Below are 19,122 nucleotides of genomic sequence, written 5' to 3' on the forward strand. Positions count from 1 at the left end.
GACCCAAAATCTAGTAAGATTCTAGGTATTTTCTAGTTACAAATCGAGGGTAGACTAGCCCCTTATTACACAAGATATTCTTTTCATATGGAACGCGCGAAATTTTGTAAGCAATGGGAATAAATAATATTTCCCGACAGTATATATAGGTTCTGATCTTTTTTAAATTCGTCGTCAAACGTTTTTCGTATTTTATTACAAGCCAGTATATTGAATATATAATTTTATAAAATGCAAGTTACATATAGGCCGATTGTTTTTATTAATTGAATCTCATTGATTATCATTTACTAGACAGCGGATCTTTATGCAAAATAAAAATGTTTTCCATTGATTGTGAGAAATAGGAATAACATAAAAATGTTTTTATGAACATTCCGGTTATAATTCTACTCTCTTCATGATTAAAAATACAGGAATCCTGAAAGGCTTCACTGGGCTGCTGACTGGGCTTCATCGACACTTTTTGGGACACCCTGTATAACTGAGAGCATCCTCTCTGTATTCTATACAACCACTGACAACCACCTCATACGTCATACTTCATAGCAACGAGATCACTCATTTCCTATTTGTCTTCTCGCTGATCGGTGCCATTGTTTGACTGTTTCACGTTTCTCCTTCGCTAAAAAAATAAATGTAAGTGCTCATCCTTTGTTTCATGTGTCGTTGTCGTTCCTGATCAATTTCAAACATTTCTTATGATTACATAATTCTTATTTCGAATTTGTGGTTTACTTTTCATTATTTGCACCGCCGGTTGTACCTACCTGCCGGCAGGTACCTACTTTGCATAATTATGCAAATTGATTCCTCATTCGAACTAGCTATTCAAAAAGAACGGTTTATAGGAAGATCATTTCGGAAATTAGAATGTTTCGTACAAGATTTCTATTTGGAATGTTAAATGCAAGGATTTAATTATAGAAATCACCTAACGGAAGCCATAAATTTCTGCTGTTGAGACATTGTGCGCAATACCACCATATTACTGTACAGCTAGCGAAAAAAAAAGAAAGCAGGAAACGGATTCTTATATTTACGGTCGACTACAATAAACTGTTGGCAATCATTTAATGTTACTTCGAAGAAATATGTATTTTTAAATGTTTATTATAAACAGTAATATAAATTACATACAACTGCAATATTCCCAATGATAGGTACAGTAAACATTTTTAATTATACATTCAATTGTTTCATTACAGAAAGATGCCGACTTATAAACTCACCTACTTCCCGGTATCGGCTTTAGGCGAACCAATCCGATTTTTACTTAGCTATGGAGAAGCTGAATTCGAGGACTACCGTTTCGATAGGAAGGATTGGCCCAAACTTAAGCCTGGTAATACTAAGCCATAAGTGAAGGGGATAGATTGGTTTCCAGGATTGCAATGGTGCGGGATGTGCCTTTTCATTTCTCGATTATTGCAAAGATGGGCTTTTTCAGTAGTCAAAAGCGCTAGATAAAAGATCAATCTAGGCCGCAGTCGCTCTCAAAAGTCAGATTTTTACGTTTATGAGGCGTAAATTGCATTATTCGGCGCATGTAGCTATTTTCATAAAGCTGCGACAGCTACATGCTGCCGAATAATGCAAACGCCTCGAAAACGTAAAAATTGGACTTTTGAGGATGATTGCGGCCTGGACTGATCTTTTATCTAGCGCTTTTGTCTACTGAAAAACTTGTAATCCTGGAAACGAGAGTTTACCCCCTTGAATCTAATAAGATGAATACATTTGAAATCTTGTGTTTAACGTTTTACGAATAGTTCTGTATTAAATCTTTCCATTTTTCTATACTTTTAGAAATGCCATTCGGTCAAGTTCCTGTTCTCGAAGTCGACGGCAAGAAAGTTTGCCAATCCGTGGCTATTTCTCGATATCTGGCAAAGCAGTTTGGTCTTGCTGGAAAGAACGATTGGGAGGCTCTTGAAATCGACGTCACTGTTGACTGTATTCATGACCTTCGTGCAAGTAAGCGTCGATTTTCCATAACTGTTCCTTTAAAATTCTATTCGTCTCTTTTATTTGTCAATATTTTTCTGACCAATGATGTTCTTCTTCAGGAATTGGAGCGTTCGCTTACGAGACCAACGAAGATGTGAAAGCTGAAAAACTCAAGATTGCCAAAGAGCAGGTGCCATACTATTTGGAACGTTTGGACGCTCAGGTAAAGAAGAATGACGGCTACTTCGTCGGTGGTGCTCTGACCTGGGCTGACATAACATTTGTCAGTCTTCTCGACTATCTCGACTTCATGATGAAGTCCGACATTATTGAGAACTTCGAGAATTTGAAGCAACTGAAAGAAAAGGTCCTTAACGTGCCTAAAATTAAAAGTTGGGTCGAGAAACGCCCGAAATCCCAATGGAATGCGTAAACTGCGCACACCTTTACTCACATGTTGATCGCACCCTCCTCCTTCACCAAGCAAGATATCCAAAATATCGAAGATATTATAGAGATGCATACTTATAACTATACAAATAGAGATATTCGAAGTATTGAAACTATATTATACTTTTGTATTCAAATGAACAGATAAATATAAACCGTTTACATACGTATATATAAGTGAGAATCACTTCGTAAATGAACCAGATTGATAGTTGAAATGAAGAACGTTTCATGTACTAGGTGTATATGTCTATGGTATGGCCGAATAATATGTACAAGCGGGCAGATAGATGATTCTACATGTAAAAATAAATCGGAAAAAAAGGAATAACATTTTTTTGTTTGACATTTCGTATTACAGAAAATAGAGTTCGGGTTCGCGTGCTTTACAAGGACTTTTTTTGCATATTGATACTCCAAGACATATACGGAGTGTCTCGAAAATTAGTCTACGAAAATCCTCGGAACAAAGCCACGGAGAACATTTTCGCGAAGGCGAAAGTTACTTCAAATGACCTTAGCGGAGAATTATATCCTCTTTGACCTTAGCTCAATCCTTTAGGTTTGTCCGAGGTTTTTCAGTAGTCAAAAGCGCTAGATAAAAGATCAATCTAGGCCGCAGTCGCCCTCAAAAGTTCTATTTTTACGTTCACAAGGCGTAATTTCCGAATAATGCAAATTCTCTGCCTATATATATATTCTATATATTTAAATCCTCTCTGGTATTATCAGAGATTATATTTACCATGGACTAACTTGCGAGCGCATGCGCACTGAAAATCGGTTCTGAAGATTTCGCTTCTGGTATTCGGTGTGTATGGGTCGTTTGTTAATCTACGTATTGTTTCGTTCAAAGCATCGAAGCAAACGGATCCAATAGAATTCTTTCAACTGCCTGACGTTTCGGTGAGTAACGAGTTGAACTATTGGCTATTGGGGGCGTTCGGTGACCATTGCCGAGTACTGCACTTGACGGCTCTGGTGCACGTCCTGTGTTGCAAGAGGAAAAACATTGTTTTGGAAATACGTGTGGCCAGAGTGTCCACCCACTGCAACCCACTGTAAGAATGACGTCTCGCCTTGAAAAGGAACGTGCCAAACAGATCCAGGAAAAATGTCAAAATCTCTTGACGCAGATGCTGCGGGACGAAGACAACAAGTATTGTGTCGACTGCGATGCAAAAGGTTCGTCCATCAAATTCGAAATATTTCCATCGATATCTCCCTTGTCTACGATCGGTTTAGCCCATTGTTTCGTCCATCTTCTACGTGTACGAGAAAATTCTGCTTCTTTTCACCAACGATGATGCATGCGGGTCATCGATATCGATTTCAAAACGACCTAGTTTCGTCTAACGAAACATTATAGATTTTTAATTCCCACTCTGACAAACTACACATGACAGCGATCGCTGATGAACACTACCAATGTCCCGTACTTAGACGTCTTGCTTCTTCGTGTAAGCATATTCGATTAAGAATCATCTGCATCCCTGCTCTCTTATCGGATTTCGATAAATAATTTTTACGAAAATCCTACTTTTTTATTTACGTAAACAAACGTTCGTGCGTTTTATTTTTGTCCAATCATTTATTTATAATAATTCATTAGAACTTAATTTTCATCTGTTTATGTTCATAGATTCCATAGAAATTACATTGTTCACCGTTTTAGTGCCTAATTTCAAAAACCATGTCTGAAAACTGTTTTCGCGCTATCTATCTAAAACGGTTAACCCTGCTGTCTTCCTCGGGTTTGTATGACCCGAGATGAAGTTTACGTTATCATAAATACATATACATATGTTCTTCGTTTCTTATGCTTTGTAGGACCAAGATGGGCTAGTTGGAATCTAGGTATATTTTTATGCATTCGTTGCGCCGGCATACATAGAAATCTTGGAGTCCATATAAGCAAAGTTAAATCAGTTAACTTGGATACATGGACACCGGAACAAGTAGTGGTCTGTATATAGTAACTTCATCTTGTTAGATACAACTCGCAGTTGGTTCAACAACGATGCATTGTTCTTTTCAGAGTCTACAGCAGATGGGTAACTCCCGAGCAAGAGCTGTATACGAAGCAAACCTTCCAGACAGTTTTCGAAGACCGCAAACGGACTGTAGCCTCGAGAGTTTCATTCGTGCAAAGTACGAACATAAGAAGTACATAGCTAGAGAATGGGTACCACCACCTTTACCAAAGGTATAACTATATTTCCTTTTTAACGTGTTCCGTGCCAAGCTGTTTTCTGCTTGACTTTTCATTCAGAGGCCACTTGATGTAATTAGCTTGTATAGAGTAGTTATCACATTATTATTCATTACTCATTATTATAGAATATTCTTTTGGCGGAAAAGTATTCTACAGTCTTAAACTTGTTATAAAATACATGTTTTTATCGCATTAAATAAATATGTTGGCATGGTACACACACAGTCTGAATGGAAAGTTTAGCGTGTACCATCGTTGGTACACATGGCACGGAACGTGTTAAAACTATATTAACACAAGAAGTAATTTCTATACATGTTGCTTGTAGATAAATTGGGATAAGGAGCTCGATGAAGAAGCCGAAAGGCAACGTAGGCGAAAAAAGGAGACTTCAAAAACAACTAGTAACCAAACTATACTTCCACCCGTGAAGAAACCAGAAGTAGTGCCTCAGCTGCCGAAACCTAAGAGTTCTGTCAGCCCTAAACCCAATAGGGCTACCAATGCTGTTACTCTGGACTTACTGGGTTTAGGTAGCTTACTATATTATATGTTCGTTTGTCAGAAGGATTTATATAATCCTGTTCCGAATTTTTCTTAGATGCCCCAGCAGCGAATCAGTCGAACGTAAACGGTACTGGAGATGATATATTCTCTTCCTTCTTGTCCGCATCCCCGGCTTCGGTAGCTTCGACCAGTAGTAGTACCTCTAACTCGACTACCAGCACATCAATTACTGCGAGTAAAAGCGAAGAGGAAAGTTTCTTCGATCAGCCAGCACCGTCGCCTCAGGAAAAGAGTAAAATGTCCAAAGACAGTATTTTGGCCTTGTACGGTACACCGAGTCATCAGCAATCAGCGATCTATGGAGTTCCTGGTACGATGAATATTTGAAATGCACTTGTTTTTCCTCTGTAGCTTTAGGACGTTTAACGTTATCGTATTTTCAGGTGGAATGTATCCTCAACAACAGCCTGCCGTTCAATACAAACAAGTACCAAACATGGTAGCGTTCGGTCAGCAAAGTAATTTCCCAAACCAACAAAGTTCCTTGACTCAACTTAACCATCTACCTGCTCAAATGCCTGTTACGACTAATCAAATGACTGTCAACCAGACTCAAATGACAGTGAATCCGAATTCGCTGGGATCCGTTGCAGCGAACTCTTTAGGAAACTGCATACAAATAGGCCAGATGCATCAAATGAATGGTGCACCTAATCCTGCCATTGCGGTGATGCAGTCTCAAATGGTACATAGACTTTTACTTTATCTTTCTCTTCAATGAATTTTTCGTGACAATTATACGAACGGTGATTCAAAAACGCTAGACAAAAGATCAGTCTCCTACTCGACTACGAAGGCGCATCCCGCATCCTCTCAATCCCGGAAACGAGACTACCCCTTTAACCCTTCGACAGCAGAACCCATGTCTTTTTTGATCGAACTAATTACTCAATTTCTACCGAGTTGAGCGAATGAATAAAATGTTACATTAGGAATATCAGAAAGATTAATCTGTCTACAAGAAATATCTGAAACGCCTCGTAAACGTAAAAATAGGACTTTTGATCTTTTATCTAGCGCTTTTGACTACTGAAAAGCCCCATCTTTGCTTTATCAAGGAATGAGAAAGCAAAAGTAGACAAAGAATGAGTATTTTTAAATTCTTCTACAGTTTTTACTATTTCAAATTACACCTACTCATTTTTTGTCATAAATTCATAAAATCCGTTGTCTACTGATAAATTACTTGATTGTATGCTACTCTTGAACGTGAATTTGTAGATGATGCAACTAGGACAGTCTAATAGCAATAATGGATGGAGCGGAATGTTAACACAAAATCTTCAACCCGCGCCTGGCAGCAATCCTTTCTTCAACTTACCAACACCGCAGCGTCAACAATCCGTCAACTTTAGTGGTCAGGTGCGTCGTTTGTTTGGAAGCTTGTATTATTTTTATGTACTGACAATTGTAATTACTTCTTAATATTTCAGTTACCGCAACAAATGTCTCAACTATCTATGGGAGGTAATAGTTTCTCGAGCGCTCCGGGAAAGGCTACCACATCTACACTTTCCGGACAAACGCTTTCCACCAATCTGTGGCAGTAAATGTCTTAAAGGATATTGTTAGTTGATTGATTATGTCGTTCAGTGTTGTACACTAGTGTCGAACGTTCGTTTGCCCAACACATTCATATTTCCATATTAGTTTGGAAATTAATATGGGATAATAACACAACCGAGACACGAAACAAACAAAAAAAAAAATAAGAAAAGAATGAAGATACTCGAACGCTGCCATTTTCGAAAGGTAACGCGTAAAAATGTACACAGTACTTCGAGTCAGAAAATATTTTTCTTCTAAAGCTTCGCTAGCTTTCAACGTTACTGTTGGAAAAAAAAGAAACGGGAACTACGAATTATAATAAAAACGAATTTTTGACTGATTGTAAAGAGTTATTCGTGACGTACATATGTATATGTATGTACTTGAGAACGTAATTATATTATTTGCTAAAATGGGTGCTTTTGTAACTACGTGATTAGTGTATTGTCAGGGTCCACTTTCATTATGGCAAAAAATATTTCATTATACTTAAACAAGTACAAGTATTTTTAGTCGAGTAAGCGTGTTTTGCGAAATGATTCGTCCCCCTCCCCCCCCCGTTCCCCCCAGATACGAAGCACGTGTTTTAATGATTTCGTAAATTTTTCATAATTTATGCAACTCTTCTTTGAAATGTCACGTTTAAACGATTTTAGAGACTAGAAACGTTTTCTAACGAAACGTTACAATGTTTGTATACAATCAAAATGTATAAAGATACGATAAAACGATTTCGTTGCTGTTTCCACGTGTAATCGATTTTAATTATTCGAAGAGCGGGAGAAGACAACGATGTCTTGCTATTGTGTTTGTACTTGAGTAGCGTGTTACTTAGATTGCTGAATTCCGACGTTAATTAACATATTAAAGAAACATTTTAGAACTTAATAATTTCCAGCAAGTATTATATTGTTACTTCTTACGATACTCTGAAAATATTGTCATATTCTCTTTGACACTACCTAATGGCAGATGACTTAACGATCCGAAACACTCGACCAACACCCCCTATACTTTATAAATACTTTGCATTTAAAAAGAACAGCATTTTAGTTATAACAGTTCTAGATTAATTAAAGCTTTCTACGTTGGTGAACATTTCTGCAATTCGTTGCCATGTAACAGCGTAAATATTGAAACTTGACAATAAGTTTTGGACATATTCGACCCGTTCATTGCTTAATTCGATTTTTTCTCTTGGTAAGCGATACCGAATCATGTTGCCACTGAATATAGAATATATTGAGAACATTTTTCACCGTATTCTTATAAATAATTACCAACAATCATGTAATTTACGAGATAGCGGTTGAAAAAATGATTTGGCCCTGTAACTTGCCGTCGTATCGAGAAAATTGATATATGATATAAGTACAAAATTGTCAAGATGTGAAATACGAGAGATTTCTGAAATCAAAGAAATTCGACGATGAGATCCGAGTACGTTGTATTGATGTAAATTAAAACGACCATAAAAAAATATATAAAAGATATAAACGTGTATATTGAGGATTACATTTACAACAAATTTTAACATTCGCGGCTTTTTAACTTCGAGTGGACGTTTTGAATGTTCGCAAGGTGAATAGGAACTTGTAAAATCTTTAATAAGTCGACAGTGGATTTTATGCATTTATGACAAAAACGAGTAGGTGTAATTCGAGACAGTAAAAACATTCGACGAATTTAAAAACACTGTTATAAGAAGGAAAATATATTTTTATTTCGCTTCAGTTTGTTGTAATTCAAGTAGAAAATTTTTATTTCGCGTAAAGGTCCACTGTCTATTAATAAGCGTATACGTGATTGTTTAAAAAATCAATATTGAGGAAAAATTTCGCCCTCTGGGACCTGTTTTAACAGTGCAAAAATTGTTTTTTCGTAAACTACACGTGAGAATTAAAAATTGTTTATAAACATGTGTTCGATCCACGATCAAATATGAAACGCCTACTCGAAGTAAGAAGCTGAAATATATCGAACAGTGTTATTAATAACAGAACAAATTCTCAGGTGAAGGTAAAGTTATATGGCAAATATAAAAGAAAGCGCTATAAGAAATCGTAAAATTATATATATTATAGTTGAATTGGTTCTGAAGTTTAACAATCCGAATGACATTCCGTCGTTAATTTTAGATTTTAACAAACTGAACATAAGCATATTGTATTCCTCGACGAATCTATATATTACAATTAGAAATTAACAGTTCTCGAACTGTTATACATTATTCCTTACATTTCTTTCTATTATGTTTTTCGTACGTAACGTTTATTCGAATAAACAGTTTCCAGCATTAAGAAAGAAAACTGAGAAACGATTGCAAATTACAATGTTCATATCCTCAGTGTTGTGTGCAATTATAAATTTAAATATATATACATATAGTAAACGCCATCTACTATGCGCTGATAGATAACAAAATTATTATAATAAATTGCAGTATTTATGTTTCAAAAATAAACAGATGCTTCTCTTTTCTAAAATACACACTTTTCGTTGTCGATTATTCAAAATGTTATTGCAAGTCTATTTTGATCGAACTAATTACTCAATTTCTACCGATTTGATCGAATGAATAAAATGTTATAAAATGTTAGCAATATCAGAAAGATTAATCTGCCTACAAGAAATATCTGAAACGCTTTGTAAACGTAAAAATAGGACTTTTGCTGGGCGACTGCGGCCTAGATCTTTTATCCGGCGTTTTTCACTACTGAAAAACCCCATCTTTGTATTATCGAGAAATGAGAACGCGCATTCCGCATTCTTGCAATCCTGGAAAAACGAGTCTAGCCGTTCAAATGAAAATTGTACAAATCATCGTAGCCGCGCGTGTGCGCGCGCATGCAACTGGAGAAACTTACCGGAAACAGCCATTTTGATTAGTAAATTGCGGGACGAGGTAGACTCTTTCACTTCCTTGAAACGTCTTTTCCTTGACGCATCAAAGCCACGTGAAAACATCATGGACAAACCTGTAGTTTTGGCGAGAGTTATAAAAGTCCTAGGACGAACTGGCTCGCAGGGTCAGTGCACGCAAGTCAAAGTTGAATTCCTGGGCGAACAAAATCGACAGATTATCAGGAATGTAAAAGGACCGGTACGAGAAGGTGATCTCCTAACCTTACTGGAGTCGGAACGTGAAGCGAGAAGACTTCGATAGAAGTATATATTTACCATCGGCGTCCGAGAACCGTCAGGAGTATCCTGATCATGGCAATACAAACCATTCCATCGACCGATATATATGAAGCTCTCACAACTATTCCACTACAATAAGCAAACACGAAACCGAAACTCTATGTCCATGAAGATGTCTGCGACTTCTGTAATAAACACTGGCTAATATTCTCCGAAGTATATTCTTTCTTATTTTATCCTAATTGTATTTCACTTCGAATCGTACACTTTATTTCAATATTAGTCCGGATTTATTAATCGACCAATCGGTTTATTAGTTCAGAATACTAGTACGTACATGTCTAATACTTTTATTTACGTTCCGTTATACATTATTAGACCGCGGACCTTTGTGCGAAATAAAATTTCTTTTTCTATAAATGCATAAAGATCCGCAGTCTATACATTATATTTACAATAGAATATAAATGCAAAACTCCTTATAAAACACTCTTTTTCGCAGGCATAGTCTTTTTCGTATAAGTCTTTACGTAGCTCGTGCATATTATACACGAGCGTAGTCGTTCGAAGTTCAATATGCAATGTCTGCATATAATTGTTATATCCTTCTACGCTTGGGTGGCGGTGTATTGCGCGGACTCAGGGATGCTTTAGATATGCTATCGACGCTTTGCCTAGTTGGTCGTTTCGGTCCTCTCTTTAAGCTTTCACGGCCAGAGTCCGAGTCCTTACGTTCCTTCTTTACAGTAGACACTGGAAGAAAGGAATTATTAAATTCTACACGCATGTATTCCTCCTCCACGAGATGATGGCAATATTTATACTATCAAGTTTGACTGGAACCGCACTGTCACAATGTCCTGCTATCTCTCCAGAATGCGCCTTCTAATTTCTCGATAATGCAAAGATGAGGGGGTTTTTCCCTCCAAAGATAGGGTTTGGGATAATTCAAAGATTGGGATTTAGGATAAAAGATCGATCTATGCCGTAATCGCCCTCAAAAGTCCTGTTTTTACGTTTACGAGGCGTAATTTGCATTATTCTGCAGCATGTAGCTGTCGCAGCTTTATGAAAGTAGCCACATGTGTAGCTTTATGCTTCCGAATAATACAAATTACGCCTTATAAACGTAAAAATAGGACTTTTGACAAACCCCATCTTTGCATCCTCGAGAAATAAGAAAGCGCATCCTGTAAGAGTGGGCTTTAGAGATCCTATTGCCCCTCTGTCGAAATTTGTACCATCTTCTTGTAGATGAGGAATAGAGTTATATTAAAGATAGAAATACACACTTATTTCTTCAAGATCATCTTTTCCTTTGGACGATCTCCCTTTCGAAGATTTGTAATCTTTCCTGATATCTTTCACATCTCGAAGTTTGTCCTTCTTCATTTCTATATCCTTGACAAACTTCTTTAACTCTTCCTTCTTTTTCTCAACTTCTTTTGTTCCCTTAAGATCGCGCAGGATAGTATCTTTCTTCGTAGGATCCTTAACATCTTTCTCTTTTTTCATTTCCTTGTACTTATCCCTTTGTTCTTTCAACTTGAGTTCTGGTTCTTCTCGTTTCCTAGCTTTCAGCATTCCGAAGAATTCTTGTTCGGGTAAAGAGAAATCTATCTCTTGATTGGGGAATGGTAAATCTTCCATATCGTCCTAAAATGATACACTTTTAACTTTACTCGCAACATCGACGTACTACTTTATAATACATTAATAAGTACCAATGCTATGAGGTCATACATTGATTCCAAATGATCCCAAATCATTTTTAACGGTACATCTTTGTGGATGGCAGCTCGAAACTTCTCCCATATACAAACCATGTGGAAATATTTATTCACACCTGTGAAAGGAAATGTTTCGTGATGTTTTGTAAAATGAAAACAGAATCATTCTACAATGATATTATTTACAAGATTGATTTTATTTAGACTTTGTGCGGTTTCTATTGTAATACGTGCTGTACTAAAAATATCTATACAACCATTTCTTATGAAATCATTTTTATAATTTCAAATAATAATTAGGATAAAGGTACCGGTTATCGAACGCAAAACAAACTGTCTAGAAGTTAATAAAAATAACACGAAAAATACCTAGTATTACTTTATTTCTAAAAATAAAATTGATGTTTCCCCTTCGTACATAAATCAAAAGTTATTACAATAATTTCAGGTGAAACTACTGTAAACATAACCTACAAAGACTCCACTATGTATTACTTGAAATCTTACCGACAGGTTTATGTCCGTTCATAGCAAAGAATAATTGAATTTCGTTCTCGACGTTCCATTCGACTTCGTCGTTAGGATTCTCTAACTGTTTCTCTTTAACTGCCATCATTGCAACCTACTGTCAATGCTGACAAGTCAATATTATTGCATTTCCATTCTGGAGACAGTTAATAACATTATGATTTCCTCTGGTTAGCGTCGCATTCTTTTGGGAACATAACGATACGTTATGAAGCAGTAGACACTACTTTTTATCGAATAGCAACTCGATGAAATCACGTGTCTGAAATCGAAAAGGACTGTGATTGGCTGTGCCTTGAAATGGTGGGGATGAGAATGAGATACTAACAAAGGTGAAAACACATTCCGCAAATCTGACAAATGTGATAAATAGGTGTGCAGCATAAGAATAATCTTTCCAGCTGACAAACTTATATAAAAATGACAATTTCCAAGGGCAAGGATATTTGAGCACAATATTCAAATTCAGCTCTCTATAGACGAAATTAAAAAAGAAACGGTAACATACGGTATGTGTAGAACAATATTCATTGAAAAGATTACTGTAAAGGTATCGGTCAACAGTATAATAAGCTTGTACAATACATATTTACAGTTAGGAGGATAACTGATCATTAGACTGCGGATCTTTATGCATTTATGGCTTCTGAAAATTTTCAGAAAAGGGTAGAATATAGAATTTAACATAATTTAGCACAATTTTTATTCATTTCAGATCTGCAAAGGCTATTAACACTGGAAATAAATTCAAAATTGTTGGAAAATTTTAAAAACTGAAGATGTCAATATTTTATTTCTTCTTTATTATAATCACAATTTAGTTTCTATTTTTTGCAATTGATGCAGACAATTTTCATTTTGCATAAAGATCCGCAGTCTAGTGATCACTTAAGTTCCTGACTGTATGTACATTTCAGGTGAAACTTTACATTATTGTGTACAGCTTATTTTGCAGAAAATGCACGAAGGTAGAGATGAGATATGTAAAGCTATCGATGAGAATCTGCTGCGGAATCTCGAGCTAATGGAAGAGAAAATTAACGTGAACATGCAAATGGAAAATACACTGCGTAACGGCCACATAGAGCTAGCTAAAGCTAAGTATATCCGTGGGAAAGAGAGTATAAGCATTCTACAGATTCCCGACGACCAGGAGAAAGTAGTTACATTGTTCGAATTAGAAACCAAGCTGACAGATGCAACTGGCAAGATAATCCCAAGTTTTGACTTAAGTTTAAAGAAGCTAGACGAGGATGGAGATGAAATTCCGGATCCTATAAAATGGTTCGGCATTCTGGTCCCGCAAAGTTTACGGATCGCTCAGAAACGTTTTCAGGAGACTCTTTTCCTTGCTGTTAGATCGGCGAATATCGAAGCAGAAATTGGCATTGTATTAGAAAAGTTGAGGACTTCGTACTTTTTGAAAAATGCTTACGGTGCGGAACAAAAACCGCACCACACATAATAATACAAGTTTAAAAAGATAATTGCGAGTGTCTAGAATTCATTTGATCCTAATACCTTTCGTATTGTGATACCGTTGTGGTCCACGTGACATTTTCCGACATTATAAAGTTAATTATCGAGGTTGTAAAAATTATTTTAAAATAGCCGAATCCTTTCTGAATAAAACAAAAAGAGAGGCCCGAGAGAAAAATTCGTAAGCGAGGCCCCGCGCGTTTTCGTCAAAATCGGCAAAAATCGCAAACTTCGAAGGCTTGTAATTTTTAAACAAATTTTGAACCGGCAAAATGATGACTATATATATAGACTGCGGATTTTATGCATTTATGACAAAAATGAGCATGTACAATTTCAAATAGTGGACGTATTAAAAAGATTTAAGGCCACCAGTGTAAATTAAAAGTAAGAAAAGATATATTTTTATATTTGGCTCCTGCATGTACTTGCAATATATTTCATTCGGAACAAAATCGTCGATAGTGATGTGAAGAAATGATCGATTAACGTAATTGATATTTTAAATAACAAAGAATTTCGTGCAACCTGTTACTCTAGCCAATGGAATTCGACATTTTCGTTCTTCTCGTCCAAAGGGCTATCGTGATTGGTTAATCGAAATTGTGACGTTTCAGAATCGAGGTACGTACGAGTACGACGCGATTGGGTTAGGTTTGATCTAAAAGAAATTCCCGCCATTTGTTGCGTTTCAGTTCGAGTCGTTAGTTGCGAGTAAATATTTTCGGTGTTGTTTGTTGGTGTTTGTTATTGTAGTTTGTTTCATCTGTTGTAAATAAAATGGTAAGACATTTAGTTGACGTAAAAATCATAAATTTGCCTGCGTTAACGTAACTAATGCATTAATGTAAATTAATGTAACACAATCAAAGATATCTCACTGCGTTTAACAAACAGAATTTACGAGATATCTTCGAATTTCCCAAATTTCTGTATCACTTGTATTCTTTTAGGATACCAGTAGTTCTCCGGTCCGTTCCGATAGGCATGCAGAGGCAATGACATCCCCTGCGCCAGACATAGATGAACCTTTCGAGGATGAGTCTGATTTACTTGGCAATGACAACGACATTAATCTGGAAGAGCAGGAAGAGGATGGAGAAGAGTTGTTTGGGGATAATATGGAAGAGTAAAATCTTTTGTTGCATAGAAATTAGGATGTAGTCTCGTTTCCAGGATTGCAAGGGTACTGGATGCGCCTCCTCGTTTCTTGATAATCCATGCGATAGGGTTTTTCAGTAGTGAAAAACGTTGGATAAAAGATCTAGGCTGCAGCAGTCGCCCTCAAAAGTTCTATTTTTGCGTTTACAAGGTGTAATTAAAAATAGGACATCCCCTGAACTCTCGTAATCCTGGAAACGAGCCTATGAGATCCATGCGAAAAGTGTACCTAGCGCTGATACTTGTGCTTACTGGCATTAAAAGCGTTAAATAAGCTATCTTCTTATTGCTAACTTTGTTATAATATTTCAGTGATTATCGACCCATGCCAGCTTTAGACAGATACGATCCTAATCTAGTCGACGATGAAGCCTACTCGGAGATGTCGCAAGGCGAACGTGCAGCTGCCGAATCTGCGATGCATCAAAGAGATAGAGCAGCAGGCATTGTCAGAGACGATAGATACTTGCTTTACGGTACATGTTTTCTTTATCAAGAACTAGTAATAAAAATACCTGCGTTTTTAATAATACGTGTACTTATACATCTGTACATTGAAGATGAAAGCGATGAAGACGAAGTGCAAACACGCAAGCGACGTATGGCTGAGAAGGCTGCGACAGGTGAAATAGAAGATATAGAAGTAAGTGTATCGATTGCCTTTCTTACTGCTCGATGTAAAAATCATTTTTATCATTTCATTTCAGATGATCGAATCCATTGAGAACTTAGAAGATACGAAAGGTCACTCGGTTAAGGAATGGGTATCGATGCTGGGGCCCAGAACAGAAATATCAAATCGGTTCAAAAGTTTCTTACGCACGCATACTAATTCGAAAGGACAGTATATGTACAAGGAAAGAATTCGGCATATGTGCGAAAGTAATCAAGTAATGAATCTTCTCTTGCTAATTAGAATGACGAGAGATAATCTGTATATTTGTACGATAATTATTCTGATTTTTGTACAGTCCAGTTTCATTGTGGAGTTCCCTATTCTTGCCAGTAAGGAACACGTTCTGGCCTACTTTCTGCCAGAAGCACCGTTCCAAATGTTGGAAATATTCGATGAAGTAGCGAAGGAATTGGTGCTGACCATCTTCCCCAGTTACGAAAGAGTCACGACTGAAATTCACGTCAGGATATCAGAATTACCTTTAATAGAAGAGATTCGTACGTTTAGGTAAAAGATAATTGCACGCCGAGTACGATTTATATATGTAATTGCCAGTTCCTCTGTCCTCTCTAAGAAAATCTTGAAACACGGAAGACATGAACCTAGATTTAAATGTAATGATTGAAAGTTGAATTTGAATTTAGATTTAAATAGAAACACAGAAGACATAGAAAGCTGAAATTTAGTACATAGTTCGTACATAGTTCGTACATACTTTTACCCCGTAAATCCTACAAGATTAAGTTTAATATTTACGAGGTTACTAATTGATTATTAATATATCAGGAAGTTGCATTTAAATCAACTGGTACGTACCCTGGGCGTGGTAACCGCAACAACGGGAGTGATGCCACAATTATCAGTTGTAAAATACGATTGTACAAAGTGTGGGTATGTGCTTGGTCCGTTCGTACAAAACCAAAATGCTGAAGTTAAGCCTGGATCTTGTCCTGAGTGTCAAAGCATCGGACCGTTTATGGTAGAACTCTATCGTTATTAATAGTTTAAAGATTTCTGGAGCAGCAAAATTTCATTAACGATCTTTACACACAGATTAATATGGAGCAAACAATCTATAGAAATTACCAAAAAGTTACAATCCAAGAATCACCGGGTAAAATTCCCGCAGGTAGAATACCAAGGAGTAAAGAATGCATTCTTCTATCGGACCTCTGCGATCGCTGTAAGCCTGGCGACGAAGTAGACGTCACAGCGATTTACACGAACAATTACGATGGTTCATTGAACACAGAACAAGTAAGAGAATAATGTTAGGTCGGTGGAAAAGTTGTAGATAAATAATTTTAATTGCGTACGTGATAAAATATTAGTATATATGTCTTCCATTTTTCTCAGTATTCAAGACTTTGATACGTTTGATTTCTTTTGCACCGACCTAATATAGAATTTTAGGAATTTTACATTGAACACAATACTAAACGATGTTCTCGTTGGCGCCAGGGTTTCCCGGTGTTCGCGACGGTACTTCTAGCAAATCATCTACACGTGAAAGACTCGAAAGAAATCGTAGACTCTCTAACCGAGGAAGATATTTCTAGCATTATTTCCTTGAGCAAAGATCATCGAATCTTCGATCGCATTGTCGCGAGCATTGCACCATCGATTTACGGGCACGAGTATTCGAAGAGAGCTCTAGCGTTGGCAATATTTGGGGGTGAATCGAAGAATCCCGGTACTTCAATTTTCACCATTACATTCCCAACACACAGTTTCTCCACTGATAAGACTAATCGTTACTTTTATAAATCGCGTAGGTAACAAACACAAAGTAAGAGGAGACATTAACGTGTTGATGTGCGGTGATCCAGGAACAGCGAAATCTCAGTTTTTAAAATTCATCGAGAAAATTGCACCGAGAACAGTATTCACTACAGGTCAGGGTGCTTCGGCTGTTGGTTTAACTGCTTTCGTAAGGAAATCGCCAACAACTCGAGAATGGACTTTGGAAGCTGGTGCTCTGGTACTTGCTGATCACGGAATCTGTCTGATCGATGAGTTCGATAAGGTAGACAAATATTTCTGTGGTTGTCAGGAAGAACGCCGCATGTCACATACTTTCACTTTCGAGATATTGCCGTTTGAAGTTTTCTTTACTAATACTTTTACATAGGACGTCGGTTAAATTGCATTATTGTTGTAAACGTTCTTGGCAGCATTTAACGATTGCAATTCTTATAGATGAACGATCAAGATAGGACGTCTATACACGAAGCTATGGAACAACAAAGTATTTCTATTTCAAAAGTAGGAATCGTAACGTCTCTTCACGCCAGGTGCTCGGTTATAGCTGCATCGAATCCTATCGGAGGAAGATACGATGCTAGCATGACGTTCTCGGAAAATGTTGATTTATCGGAACCGATTCTGTCTCGTTTCGATATCCTCTGTGTGGTAAAGGATGAAATCGATCCTATGCAAGATAGACACCTGGCCAAGTTTGTTGTAAATTCTCACATCAAACATCATCCGACGAATGTGGAGAAAACATTCGCTCCAGAAGAGAATGCGCACGATATATCCATTCCGCAAGATCTTCTGAAGAAGTATATAGTTTATGCCAAACAGAATGTTCATCCTAAATTGACGAACATCGATCAAGACAAAGTGGCGAAGTTGTACAGTCAGTTGAGACAAGAAAGCTTGGTAAATGAAACAACTACGAATGCGATTCATTTAACCTTTTGCAGTCGGAGCTATTTCAACTGGAAAATTAAACATTTCTTCGGACCTAGAATAATTAATTTATGGACGCAATTATTGTTTCTATCGAAATGTTTTAGGCGACTGGAAGTTTACCAATTACTGTGAGACACATAGAAAGTATTATACGTATGTCCGAAGCGAGCGCAAAGATTCATTTGCGGGATCATGTTCAAGATACTGATATCAATGTCGCCATCAGGATGATGCTCGATAGTTTCGTTGATACACAGAAGTATTCAGTAATGAAAAGTATGCGACAGGTAGGTGTGCTTCGGCTCGAATGGTTAATAGTATAATTAGAGTGACTTTATTAAAATATAACAAATACGCTGTTGTTTCTTTACAGACATTCCAGAAATACTTATCGTATAAAAAAGATCACAGTGAACTTTTGTATTACATACTGAGACAAGTTACGTTGGACACATTAGCATTTCAGAAAGCGATACACGGAAGTCGCGTTACAGTAATCGAAATCTCGGAGAAAGATCTATTAGATAGGGTAATTCATTTTCTTCGACGCACTTTTATTATAGATTTACGTAATGAATATATATATATTGTGTACATGTATTGTTTCACTCACATTCTCTCGTTTTATTTTAGGCGAAACAAATTGACATACACAATCTTCATCCGTTCTATGAAAGTGACATTTTCAAATCGAACAACTTTTTATACGACTCAAAGAGAAAAGTGATTATACAAACACTTCCTGAGAGTATCGATGACTAACAAGCGTTAAATTATGTATATGAATATATTTCGATCTGATATAAAACTATTTTTTACATTAGACTATCATCTGATTGTATTTTACTCATTTTTATACGTTTCTATCCACATAATTGTTTCTGTCATTTCTAAATAAATGTATCCTATCGGCGGTGAAAAAACTTATTCCCGTTTTCTATCTAAACGTTTAATAAATTAGGTATAATCAACTGCAA

The 19,122-nt window shown here is 36.7% G+C and overlaps 6 protein-coding genes across 10 annotated transcripts; 5 read left to right on the top strand and 1 right to left on the bottom strand.

Annotated features, from left to right (window-relative positions):
* The first annotated feature begins 478 nt into the window (after window positions 1-478).
* On the top strand, window positions 479-2,731 carry LOC143212700 (glutathione S-transferase-like). The gene is made up of 4 exons (XM_076431751.1): window positions 479-639; window positions 1,209-1,345; window positions 1,810-1,977; window positions 2,070-2,731. Exons 2-4 carry the CDS (start codon window positions 1,213-1,215, stop codon window positions 2,381-2,383), a joined length of 615 nt encoding a protein of 204 aa, XP_076287866.1. The 5' UTR covers window positions 479-639; window positions 1,209-1,212; the 3' UTR covers window positions 2,384-2,731.
* Window positions 2,732-3,242: 511 nt separating this feature from the next.
* On the top strand, window positions 3,243-7,070 carry LOC143212687 (stromal membrane-associated protein 1). The gene is made up of 8 exons (XM_076431723.1): window positions 3,243-3,585; window positions 4,231-4,364; window positions 4,439-4,606; window positions 4,944-5,148; window positions 5,217-5,492; window positions 5,566-5,867; window positions 6,404-6,544; window positions 6,616-7,070. Exons 1-8 carry the CDS (start codon window positions 3,468-3,470, stop codon window positions 6,730-6,732), a joined length of 1,461 nt encoding a protein of 486 aa, XP_076287838.1. The 5' UTR covers window positions 3,243-3,467; the 3' UTR covers window positions 6,733-7,070.
* A 2,628-nt stretch (window positions 7,071-9,698) lies between these two features.
* LOC143212702 (small ribosomal subunit protein eS28) lies at window positions 9,699-10,090 on the top strand. Its single transcript, XM_076431753.1, has one exon. The coding sequence runs from the start codon at window positions 9,699-9,701 to the stop codon at window positions 9,894-9,896; it is 198 nt and encodes a 65-aa protein (XP_076287868.1). The 3' UTR covers window positions 9,897-10,090.
* Mrgbp (MRG/MORF4L binding protein) lies at window positions 9,947-12,324 on the bottom strand. The gene is made up of 4 exons (XM_076431749.1): window positions 12,112-12,324; window positions 11,599-11,720; window positions 11,167-11,530; window positions 9,947-10,627 (listed from the first exon to the last, which is right to left on the bottom strand). Exons 1-4 carry the CDS (start codon window positions 12,218-12,220, stop codon window positions 10,473-10,475), a joined length of 750 nt encoding a protein of 249 aa, XP_076287864.1. The 5' UTR covers window positions 12,221-12,324; the 3' UTR covers window positions 9,947-10,472.
* Window positions 12,325-12,372: 48 nt separating this feature from the next.
* LOC143212703 (vacuolar ATPase assembly protein VMA22) lies at window positions 12,373-13,619 on the top strand. Of its 4 annotated transcripts, none has more exons than XM_076431755.1 (2): window positions 12,373-12,682; window positions 13,088-13,619. In XM_076431755.1, the coding sequence occupies exons 1-2, from the start codon at window positions 12,644-12,646 to the stop codon at window positions 13,595-13,597; spliced, it is 549 nt and encodes a 182-aa protein (XP_076287870.1). In that variant the 5' UTR covers window positions 12,373-12,643; the 3' UTR covers window positions 13,598-13,619. The 4 variants fall into 4 exon arrangements, with proteins under 4 accessions (XP_076287870.1, XP_076287869.1, XP_076287872.1 ...); XM_076431754.1 differs by having other exon boundaries at window positions 12,374-12,682; window positions 13,076-13,619; XM_076431757.1 differs by having other exon boundaries at window positions 12,383-12,641.
* Window positions 13,620-13,773: 154 nt separating this feature from the next.
* Window positions 13,774-19,072, top strand: Mcm2 (DNA replication licensing factor Mcm2). 2 transcript variants are annotated; one of them, XM_076431677.1, is made up of 14 exons: window positions 13,774-14,394; window positions 14,565-14,740; window positions 15,085-15,248; window positions 15,333-15,415; window positions 15,480-15,662; window positions 15,744-15,955; window positions 16,235-16,427; window positions 16,502-16,705; window positions 16,910-17,141; window positions 17,224-17,474; window positions 17,648-18,112; window positions 18,250-18,432; window positions 18,519-18,674; window positions 18,779-19,072. In XM_076431677.1, the coding sequence occupies exons 1-14, from the start codon at window positions 14,392-14,394 to the stop codon at window positions 18,905-18,907; spliced, it is 2,634 nt and encodes an 877-aa protein (XP_076287792.1). In that variant the 5' UTR covers window positions 13,774-14,391; the 3' UTR covers window positions 18,908-19,072. The 2 variants fall into 2 exon arrangements, with proteins under 2 accessions (XP_076287792.1, XP_076287791.1); XM_076431676.1 differs by having other exon boundaries at window positions 18,519-19,072.
* The last annotated feature ends 50 nt before the right edge of the window (window positions 19,073-19,122 follow it).

The sequence above is a fragment of the Lasioglossum baleicum genome, chromosome 10, assembly GCF_051020765.1.
Source record: "Lasioglossum baleicum chromosome 10, iyLasBale1, whole genome shotgun sequence".
Lineage (NCBI taxonomy): Eukaryota > Metazoa > Arthropoda > Insecta > Hymenoptera > Halictidae > Lasioglossum > Lasioglossum baleicum.